We start from the raw sequence: 12,091 nt of genomic DNA, 5'->3' as shown, positions 1-12,091 counted from the left end.
GAAAATCCTACTACAGAAGAAAACAGATCAAATCTTTTTATTATTACAACTTTCCGAATCAATGGAATAATACTACAGACCAACTTAGAGAACTAATTCAGCCCACTATGTTTTCGCTGCGCACTCTGATTCAAAACATCAATTTTTTTTTTTTTTTTTTTGAATTCATTAATAACTTTTGATCGCCATACTATTTGTCTACCAACAGAACTATTTAATCCTTCATATGTATTTGCACTTCAAATCTTTCCTCCATCTAGATCGTATGTTACTTAGCTAGAACTTCCTTTTACCTTTTCATGAACGAGTAAAGAAAGGGTATCCCAACATAAGATCCCCTTAAATAAATAACAATGCTTTAACTAAATTTTTTACATTTTCAGCGACTTCATTCATATAAAATGAGCCAAAAATATTCTTCAAGATTGGAAATTATCCCAGAATTTACTAAATGACTTTCAATCAAAATACCAATCTTGCATTGTAATTTGAAAAGATCTAATATGTCACATTCCAAGTAAACAAAGGAGAACTCTTAAATGTCATTCTCAGATATATTTTCTTTCTATACAATAGTTTCATGCATAATTGTCATACCGATTTTAACCTCGAAGAATATAAAAGCTTTCCTTGTCCAAGCCTTAAACAACTTATGAATGAACCCTATCTTGCCATCAAAATAATTAACTTCAAACTAGAAGTATTATCCACAGTATCCGGTATCAAGTTAAACTTCCAAAATCACCTATATACTGATACACCAATAACCACCATGTACCTTAATATTCCATAGCTAGTACTCCACTTTATATCAGTCAAAATATACTTTAATCATAATCCAAAATACAAATTACTCCATCGAGAAATCTCCAAACTAGCTTATTTTTATTTTGGCATGGCTCGCTACCATTCTGTCTGAAAACACCAAAATTTTTGGTAGTCTTAAATCTTGAATTCTGATACCATACCTGTCATAACCATGCCCCTAGAATGGCTTTGTATTAGCCCTAACTTCTCTCTTTTTGTTGCTCATTGTCACCTATTAAAATATTTGTGTCAAACAATTTTCGTGATTGACCGATGATACGACTAATAAAATCTTTTCTTTCTTTCCAATTATGCGGAATCTCACCGAATGAGACTTAACTACCCATTCCCTTATTAAAACTTAAAATTTTTACTCATGGTTAACCTGTTGCTCTGATACCACTAGATGTCACGCCCCGGATCCGGATCCGTGACACGGCCGTGCTATTGCCGACTACCGCCCACAATAGCACGCAGCCTCATACCTGGGAAATAGGGTAGTCAAACCAACCAAATCTTTTCATGTGTATTCATCTAGTACAACATGCTGGTCAGTACCCAAATACAGAGCTTCTACGTAGTTTATATACACAAAAGTATATACTTGCTTTACCCCAAAAGAAAGAAGCGCTAATACCAAATTAACGTGTCTCTGGCAGCTATCAGTGGTGAGGATCTGAAAGAAAAAAGTAAATAAACGGATATGAGCTACACGGCTCAGTAAGTAATCCTGCATAATCCTACCGGATCAACCAGTAGACTAAACATGTAAATCAGGGTTTTGAGAAGCTGACATGCATGTTTATCTAATAATCATCATGGCATAATAAGTATGCGATTTAAACAAAGCAGTAGTGCAAATCACAACAATTTTCATAATATATGCATATGAAACCGTGCCCCGGCATGCCGTGGTCCTTTTACTCTCGGATGCTACTGCGAAGTCAGACTCGGCCACTGGCGGGGCCAGCTCAGTTACTATTCAGCCACTGGCGGGGCAAGCTCAGTTACTATTCAGCCACTGGCGGGGCAGGCCCAATTCCAATTCAGCCACTGGCGGGGCAGGCTCAGTTACTATTCAGCCACTGGCGGGGCAGCTCAGTTACTATTCAGCCACTGGCGGGGCAGCTCAGTTACTATTCAGCCACTGACGGCTCAGTCATTCTCAGTAGCATCTTTGAGCCCATTATAGTGCCTCTGGGCTAGCTAAGACTTTATAAACTTACATGCATGATTATCAGTATCATCATGTTGCATACATAGCCATAGCTTCTGGGATCATTAAAGTTACTTATGCATTGTAACATATCATGTATGAAACATATATACTTAAAATAAATGCTTAGGAAACATTAATAACATAACATGATCCACAACAGGATTAGGACAGGTTACTTACATTCTTCACTAATCATGCATACAATTCAAATTGTATAAAAAAACACTGGTTCATCTTATAAAACGTATTACAAGATCTACGATAGGATTAAGACAGATTACTTACTTCAATTCGCTTTCCAAATTGCTCAAGTCCAGGTGACAAATCCTTAATCACCTAAAACAACATAATAGGGATTACATTATTCCCTATTTATTTATTATAAAATCTCTTAGTTCATCATATTATGAATTTACTTGCTTGGATCCCATCCAAGGATTTAGCCCAAGTCCAATTTACCCAATTTGGAACCTTTGGGCTCGATTTAAAACCAGATGGGGTTCATATAGGTCAATTAGGCTTAACGGGTTTCGGACCCGAACCCAGATCTAACCCGATAGGATCTTTTCTTTTTCTTTTCTTTCTTTTTATTTTTTTTTTCTTTTCTTTTCTTTTTCTTTTTCTTTTTCTTTCTTTTTCTTCACTGTTTCTTTTCTTCTCCTTCCCGAAGCTTCCTCCCCTCCTCCTCTCTTTCCTTCCTTCTCTCCCGATCTCCCCCTTCCTCTCTTCTCCGACGATGGCAGGACGGCGAGCGGAGGGGAGGATGGCGAGCGGAGGGAGACGGCCCACGACCGGCGGCGTCCGCGGCCAAGCCCCGCGGCATCCCCGGCCGAGCCCGCGGCCGAGCTCTCGGCTTCCCCGGCCGAGCCCGCGGCCGAGCTCTCGGCTTCCCCGGCCGAGCCCGCACCGGCGACGCTCACGGCCGTACACGGCAAGTCCCCTCCTCCTCTCCTTTCTCTCTCTCTCCTTGGTTCCGATCGGAAGCCCTAGCCATTTCGGCCGGTCCTCCGGTCTTCTTCTTCTCCTCCGGCCGGATCTACGGCCTCTTCCTCCTCTCTCTTTCTTTCTTTCTTTCTTTTCTTTGGTCCTTCCCTCCGGCACCACCCCCTATTCTCTCTCTCTCTCACTCCCAAACCCTCTCTCTTCCTCTCTCCATTCTTCCCCTGTGAAGGAAGAAGGGGGTTTTGGGAGGGCCGAGCCACAGTCGGCAGTGCCACGGCCGAGCTCGCGGCGTCCACAGCCGCGCCTGCGGCTGAGCCCACGACCGCGCCTGCGGCCGATGCCCGCGGCCACACACGGGTGAGTCCCCTCTTCCCTCTCTCCTTTTTCTTCTTTCTTTCATTTTCTTTTCTTTCCTCCCTTCTTCTTCTTCACTAAGACCCCCTATCCCACTGAAGAAGAAGAAGGGGAATGGACTCCGGCCGACTGCAGCCCCCTACCGAGAGCCGGCAGTGACTGCAACTGAGGTCCATGGAGTCCCTCCTCTATTTTTATTTTGGTAACAGGAGCTTACCATTTCCGGGGATGACCTGCGGTGCCTCCTCTCCAACACCTCTGCCGACTTAGGGGTTCCTCCTTCCTCTTGGAGCTTCCGGGCTCTCTCTCTTTCTCTCGTTCGGTGTTTAGGGGGTCTGTCATTTTGGGGTTGCCGGCATAGGCTTAAAGGACTGTTTAAGGATGAGACCCCCCTCTGAGAGGTCCCTTCCCTCTCCATTCCTCCATACCTTGGGACTGGCCGCCGCCCCCCTTGTCTCCGGCGCGCCGGCAGCGGCTGTCAGCAGGGGTGAGGGTCACCCCTCCCTGTCGGTCTTATCCCTTCGTTTTTATTATTTTTTATTTCAATCCTTATACAGCACTGCCCACAGTGGAATTTGGGCCCAACCCTTAACTGGGCCCATTTCTTATTGGGCCTAGTAGGTTCTGGGCCCGGACATTACAGTTCTCTCCACAACGATCTTCTCTACCAATGCTCCATATTAGTGTAGGCTGCAACTAGGAGCTAAGGGTCAGAATTTGGTTCTCTAATAATAGCAAACACTTGCGAGATGCTATTATTGAAGATATCTATAGAAGCAAAAATTCTATTGCCAAATGGTGATGATACCACCTGAAAGGCCTCGTGACTCAATGGTTTGAGAATAACAGTGAATCAAAAGTCCCCATTGGACAAGAAGAAGACCTCGGTTAGCAAGACAAGTTTCAAAGAAAATACAAATCTAGGGTTTATGCAGTTGAATAAGCCTTTTTCCTATTGTGAACGAGGGCTTTCTTGCCCACCTACAATTCCATAGCAGCACTTTTATTGGATCAGATGGATGGCCGAGATCTTTATAACTTTGCTAGCAATCGCTGTGACCCCTCTCCATGCTTAATTTTCATCTATTTTTTATCCTTCTTGTATCACCATTCTAATAGTTCGATACTGGATAGTTTCTCCCAATGGCCTTCTTTATCAATTCTACAGTGACATCGTAGGCGGATGAGGTTGGGGAAGTGCTAGATGAGGTTCTCGACCCCTGATAAGTTTTTTTTCTTCTTGTCCGGTTGCTAGATAGCAGCCAAACTAAAAGAGTTTTTGCCTTCCTTAGCCAACTCAATCCTCATCATGGTTAGACCAGACTTGGGGGATTGGGCTTTGGTGACCACACTAAGATGGGATTACAACATCTTGCCTTGTTACAAATGATCTCAGCATGAGGTATGGGCTTGTATTTAGGTATTTGGGGCTTTATTGTGGGTTTATACTTAGAAAATTTAGGCTCAATGGCATGCTTTCCACTCAATCCTCTAGGCAAACTGTGTCATTTGGCCTACTTAACCTAGCTGAACTATTTTCTAAGTCCACTACAAAATGGGCTTCCTCTATTTGGATATCCAAAAAATGCTGGTTCATATCTGAGTTGGATCTTGAGATTCCTTTAGATGGTCCATTTCTAGAAGAAAATCAATGTTAGTGTCGGTTTGACCTGAACCATCCTACCTTTTTTGCCGCCACCACTAGGACATGTAGTAAATCTAGAAAATGAGTGCTCAAGTGATTGTCACCTAGCAACCTTGGCTGGTTTCTACTATCCATCTGAGGTCGGTGGAGAACTTGGTGAAAATGGATGACTTAGTGGAGAACTTGGTTCTGGAGCTTGAGTCAACCCACCCTCCTTCCTAGCCTCCATCTTGGTTTTCTTGGAGTTTTTATTTCTAACGGTCACCAACGAAGGACTCTACAATGGCTAATGGGGAGAGGATTTTTGACTCAGGTCACCATCATTTGGCCATAGATTTGTTGGAATTGGGGGTATGACCTAAAATCCATGAAAGTATGATCTAAAAATCATTTGTATATCTAACATAAAGAGTTATTAAGAAATCATGACTGTCTCTTATCTATACATTTATATGGTATGTGTCATACAACCATAGAGTTAGAAAAGTGTCCAAGAATACTCCAAGGGTTTATCGAAATAGATAAAGTATTTTTCACAAGGAGGATTGGATATTTCTAAGTACTCAAAATTTGTCCATAGTTATGGATGAGGTTGGGCATTGCATCATAAACCTATCATGATGGAAATATCATAGAGTTTCTCCTTCATTAAGATCAGACCTCTCATTAAGATCCTGGAGTGCCATCATATTGAATAATCAATACTAGCAATCCATCTCACAAAGTACTGTCGGGGTAGAGGTACGAACAAGGTGCACAAGCTTGCAAGTGGTCCCTTGACTTGAAGGATAGAATATCTTATTGTACTCTAGAGGTCAATAAACTTGTGATCAAACTCGAGTATCAACCATAATATCTTACACTTTGTCCTTGATAAGGACCACAATGATTTACTAGATTCAGATACAAATGAGGGTTAGGCTCTCCTACATGAAAACCATCATATTAGTATTTATATTATAATAAAAATGTAGTTAGGCATAATAGACTTGGCTGAGCAATGACTTGAAAGATTTTGAAAATAATTATCATTTATAAATTATTATAGTTAAGAATTAATTATTTTCAAAAGTGATGTGTATGAGTAGTTTTTATAAAAGGACGGTTGATATGATCCAAGTTTCAAATAGGCCATAAAACCTTATGGCTATGGGTTTGATAGTGCGATACTAATAGTCATATGAAGACACTAGAATGATGAGAGGATTAAATTGAAGAAATAGTTTATGCACGAACAAGAAGATCAATTAATTTTGTCTTATCTGCTATGAGGTTCAGTAATGCGATATGGGCTCAATATTTCCGTGTCGAGCTATATAGCTAATGTGTGGCTAAATGATTTTGAATCGATAGGTCATTGATGAGCGAAAACCTGAGTTAATTTATCCCAATAATGCATCTAGCATGGGCTATCTATCTCTAGGTCAATTAGAATAAGATTAATTATTCTCTCATAGATTGGATCAAGAGAGTTTTGGATTTCATCGGAGAATAGATTGGGTTAAAGAAATAGTCCGGATATAGGGATTTGGCTAGATTGGGGTCAAGCAAGATCGGACTTGGGCTAAGCCTAAGCCCACTTGGATGGGATTCAAGTAGGGGCCGGTGGTTGTTCCTTATATGCACCTATTAGAGGGTGCATGTTTGCTGGGGTGCACCTTTCTAGAAGGGGGTTGCCCCTCATATCCGACACTGCTTGGTCTCTCAAGTTGGAGTCCAATTAGCATGCCCAAGAGGTAGCATGGATAAGTATACCACCTCCGCTCCATTATCATCTCTCTCATTAGAGTCCAACTAGGACTTTGGGATGTCCACACAAGGAAAGCCCTAGGGCCTCCTCTTATCTATAAGAGGAGGGGTGCCCTTAGGGTTTATTGAATCCAATCCACATGCCACACAAAGGAGAGAGATGGAGGTACAGGACTAGGATTTTCTTCTTCAAGAAGAAAAGTAGGAGAAAATGAGAGAATTCTTGTTGGACTTATCTTGCAGAGCATACTCTTGGCTTGTAATTCTTGGAGACTCAAAGCTAGATAAGTTCTAGATACATATGCAAATTGAAATGGCTGAGGATAGTAGTTCTTAGAGGGTCATGTGCTTTTGTTGCCTTAATATCTCCTTACAGAGATGTGAGTGCATTCTATGTATTCATGATGATTGATTGAAAAAGAGCAGTGTTGTTCCATATTCTATATTTTATCCCACTACGCAAAACCATGTTGGATGGGCCCATGCTACCAAAATCAAAAGTCAATTAGGGACGTAATAGGGGAGAGGGCACCTTATTGTTCCGATCTATTATGACAAAATTATCCAGTTTGAAGGTCCATGTATTATTTCAAGGAGATGACACTAGTGCTGGAAATTGGCAATTCACATCCCAATGGCTTATTTGACTACACCAAGGTACACAATCATTGTAAATTAACTCTTACTAGAAGACCCTGCTTTCTCTTATATGGACCGACCATGCTTCAATGGTGAGGTAATGTCCACCTTCATATATACATGGGCTTTGTCGACACTTAGATGATCATTGAACTTGTCCATAACCATGGATTGGCTAGCTGTAGAGATTATATTCAGAATGGTTGATTTCTTCAATATTGCACTAAAAGTTAACTTCATTGTTTTTGCTTGTAGGATGAAGTCTAATACTCAAGGATTTGGTTAGCAATTAGATATAGATCTCTTATCAGGATATATATTGCATTCTATTTTAGATTGAAATAGGAATAGGTAATGGTCCTCTGCCATTAAAAATGTGTTCACCTCATTCAACAGCTTTTCCTTCTCCTTGAACTCCTTCGCTATCAACTCCATCGGCACTCATCATCCTAAACTTTTGGCCACCATGCCATGGATTTCCATTCTTGGCAAGCATCCTTTATTTCATCTTCTAGTTCAACCAAAACATCAGCAAAGTGACTCTAAAAGGCTGCTATTTCTTCCTTCAAGATTTTAGAGATCTACAAGAGGGGTTGGCAAGGCTAGCCCTGAACCACCATTGCCGATGAACATTCTCGTTACCTTTCTCTAGGAGTAGGGATCTCCATCTATCTAATAGCGTAAGTCCTCAAGGTAATACTGAATAACGGTCCCAACCATGTCATTGATTTTTTGTAACTCATTGGCCACCATTGTCGAAATTCAGATGGTTCTTGATCATCTAGGGTTCCGGAAATTGTTATGTTTTAGAGTGATCTTAACCCATTGAGTGTCTGTTTTGTTGGCTTTGAATATGCCTTTGCTCTCAAGGACCGGCAGAACCATTACCATTGTGATAGAGTACATCTTTTGGTTCCTCTATGAAGTTACCTATTAGAAAGTGCCACTAGAGGGCCATGAGCCCATGAATAAGAGCCAAGCAAATATTGGCTCTTGATCTTAGTGTCCATATTCCAGATCCATCTACACCCCTATCAAGAAGGTTGTTGTATGGCTTTGTATGGATGGCCTATTGGTGGAGTACTCCAAGAAAGATATTGTTTAAGTGAAAGTTTCACTAGTTAGCAAGCTTACATATTTTGCATAAGGCAACTACATATAGGTTTGTGTTTCCGCCGTCCTCAAAAATCTGCTTGTCCCTAGTCTGGATCTCGACAAGGGCGAACCTATTTGCCAATGGGCATCCTATGTATGGCTTTGTTGACTGCAGGAGAGTTGGCCATGGCGTATCAGATTGCTTATTTTGCCAGGTGATGGAGAAGGTGACTCTAATCTAGAGTCATCATTCTTGCAAACTAGACCATGAGACGATGAAGCTGATGATGGCTGGAGCAAAGTGAGCCAAATCATTCGACTCAGGCACCTTAAAGAGCTAAACTTGTGAGACAGTTTAGTCGAGGATTCAAGTCAAATGTGTTCCTTACTTAAGATTGTAATTGGGGCTTAGTCCTCTATTCACTTGGAAAGAAAAAAAAAAAAAAAGCAAACAAGGTTCATTTTTTGATTATATGTTGAATTGTCCCTTTCTCAATAAAAAAAATAAAAAAATGAATAAGTTATTAAAAAAATAAAACTTTCTTTGGAAAAGACAAATAAAACACTACTACAAAAATTATCATATAATAAAAAATGAAAATTTTCATTCTATAAATATAAATCATGATTTTCTTTTTCGAAACATGCTAAATTTTTCTCCAAACATTGAGTTCCCACTTAAAAAAAAAAAAAGGGACAGATTCTACCCAAAAAAAAAAAAATGTCACAATTCTCTCAATCCATCCGACAAGGACTCCTTAAACGTGGAACAAATGCCAAGATTTTTCACATCAAAGTTACATGAGGAACATATTCTTAACTTTAGCTTAACACCACAAAACTTTCAAAGGCTATATATTACCACGAACAATTTTGAAACAAATCTACATTTTAAATAACTCAATCATAATCCCTAACTTTTAGTCAGCCTGGCACGTTCCGAAGACACCCCTTGCCCAGTTTCCGCCCCGGCGCCAGTTCCCTCAGGATTCATTTCGGGGACCGGCAACCGGAGGCCCTCCTTAGCCCAATCTGGATGGTAGCTTGGAGATAAGCACCCGTACTCCCTTCCTTTCTCTTCCCTACTTTTCCCTGTCTAAAACCCCATCCTCTCCGCTCTCTCTGCCGCCACGGCCTCCACCGTGATGGCAGCCGGAGCCGCCGCCACCCCGAAACCCCTCCTCCCCTCTTCGTCTCCCAAGCTTCCTCGAACCACCACCTCTTTTTTATTCTCGTCTTCGGGGTCTCTGTCCGGAGCCCACAGTATCTCCCTCGCCGTCTCCCGGAGACCGACCACCAGCCTTCCATCCCACCGGCGCGGCGGCCTGCTTGTCGTCCGCGCCGCCCGCGGCAAGTTCGAGCGAAAGAAGCCCCACGTCAACATCGGCACCATCGGCCATGTCGACCACGGCAAGACCACTCTGACGGCGGCCCTCACCATGGCCCTGGCCTCCGTCGGCAACAGCGCCCCCAAGAAGTACGACGAGATCGACGCCGCCCCCGAGGAGCGCGCCCGCGGAATCACCATCAACACCGCCACCGTCGAGTATGAGACCGCCTCCCGCCACTACGCCCACGTCGACTGCCCCGGCCACGCCGACTACGTCAAGAACATGATCACCGGCGCCGCCCAGATGGACGGCGCCATCCTCGTCGTCTCCGGCGCCGACGGCCCCATGCCCCAAACCAAAGAACACATCCTATTAGCCAAGCAGGTCGGCGTTCCCAACATGGTGGTCTTCCTCAATAAGCAGGACCAGGTCGACGACGAGGAGCTCCTCCAGCTCGTCGAGCTCGAGGTCCGCGAGCTCCTCACGTCCTATGAATTCCCCGGCGACGACGTCCCCATCATCTCTGGCTCCGCCCTGCTCGCTCTCCAGGCCCTCATGGCCAATCCCAGCATGAAGCGCGGTGAGAACCAGTGGGTCGACAAGATCTATGAGCTCATGGATGCCGTGGATAACTACATGCCCATCCCCCAGCGCCAGACCGACCTCCCCTTCCTTCTCGCCATCGAAGACGTCTTCTCCATCACCGGCCGTGTCGAGCGTGGCACGATCAAAGTTGGTGACACCGTCGACATCGTCGGCCTTCGAGACACCCGCACCACCACCGTCACTGGGGTCGAGATGTTCCAGAAGACCCTCGACGAGGCCATGGCCGGTGACAATGTCGGCCTGCTTCTCAGAGGTATCCAGAAGGCTGACATCGAGCGTGGAATGGTCATTGCCAAGCCTGGCACCATCACGCCCCACACTAAGTTTGTTGCCATCGTGTATGTGCTTAAGAAGGAGGAGGGCGGCCGCCACTCGCCCTTCTTCCCTGGCTACAGGCCACAATTCTACATGCGGACTACCGACGTTACTGGGAAGGTCTCGTCCATCATGAATGAATAATGATAAGGATGAGGAGTCGAAGATGGTCATGCCCGGAGACCGCGTCAAGATGGTTGTGGAGCTTATCATGCCTGTTGCCTGCGAGCAGGGTATGCAGTTCGCCATCAGGGAGGGCGGCAAGACTGTTGGGGCCGGTGTCATTCAGTCCATTATTGAGTGATGGAACAAGATAGATAAGATTATCCCCTATTCTTGTGCTCCTTACTCTATTGCTTTCTTACCACTTTGTTGATAGGGGCTGCTTGACTCAGTTGTACTGCTTGGTTAGTAGGTCAGCCGTTATTAAATCAAAGACACCCCAGCTGCTGGTTCTCAATCTCAGGACCACCAAAGATCCACATTTGTCATATATTTCCAGTTTTGTGTTTCTTTTTGTTGTGCTGTTCTGTCCTTGTGGGTAGAAACTTGAAGCAATTAACTTTGTAATTTCATTTTAATTGTTGTTTTAGATGACCGGTGTTCGGTAGTGGTAGTTCCTATGTAATAGCAGAGTGTTGCTTTTATGAAGTACACTAGGTTAGTTTATGAAATTCGTGCTTTGAAATGAAGGTACTATTAATGCTTCAATCTTAAGATAGTTTCTCTTGGATAGGGAGCAATGGCTTTTCTTTACCTTATTGCCTGATAGACTTGATTACAAATTATGATCATCACGACTACTGAGTTGTTGACTATGAAAGGTATCAATAATGTCAAATTATGTTGTTATATGTCTATGTGCTTAGATGGTTTTTTGCAAACTAGAAATTATGGAACTCTGTTGCTTTCAATGACCAATTTCATTAATGCTGGTTTCTACATGCATTACAATTTACAAAGGGTTGCAGCTATATCAGTTTCCTGATTGTCATGTTTTGCTATGAATGTAAGTAAAAATAACAAGTCCCCCAACTTATAATGTTTAGTTCTAAAGATGTTCAACCTTGAAAATATTTGATAACTGAAAATCATTATAACCTTGAAAAATAACTCAACATTCTGCTTTCCCTGTTATATTTATGCATTTTTCATATTTATACACTACAAATTATTTTATATGTCTACATACAGTCGTACAATAAAACATTGTTGGTGTCCTGTTCATGTAGATTCTTCTTTTTTTCTTTTTCTGCTTTTTCAATATGTGGTTCCATGCACGGATGTCTTTTCTAGTATTGTTAAGGAATATATTCACAAAAAGAAAACAGAAAACTAATAACTGAAGCACAAATTTGTAGAGAAACTTTATTAGTCTGTCATCTTATT

General features: G+C 42.7%; 1 protein-coding gene across 1 annotated transcript; it reads left to right on the top strand.

Annotated features, from left to right (window-relative positions):
• Positions 1-9,368: 9,368 nt before the first annotated feature.
• On the top strand, positions 9,369-11,419 carry LOC103717558 (elongation factor Tu, chloroplastic-like). The gene is given in 2 exon segments (XM_008805996.4): positions 9,369-10,843; positions 10,845-11,419. Coding segments are annotated over 2 exon segments (1,410 nt in total). The 5' UTR covers positions 9,369-9,595; the 3' UTR covers positions 11,007-11,419.
• Positions 11,420-12,091: the final 672 nt, after the last annotated feature.

Source organism: Phoenix dactylifera, chromosome 14 (assembly GCF_009389715.1).
Source record: "Phoenix dactylifera cultivar Barhee BC4 chromosome 14, palm_55x_up_171113_PBpolish2nd_filt_p, whole genome shotgun sequence".
Classification (NCBI taxonomy): Eukaryota; Viridiplantae; Streptophyta; class Magnoliopsida; order Arecales; family Arecaceae; genus Phoenix; species Phoenix dactylifera.
The sequence above is the reverse complement of the archived record's forward strand: the minus strand, read 5'-3'. Positions and strand labels throughout refer to the sequence as shown.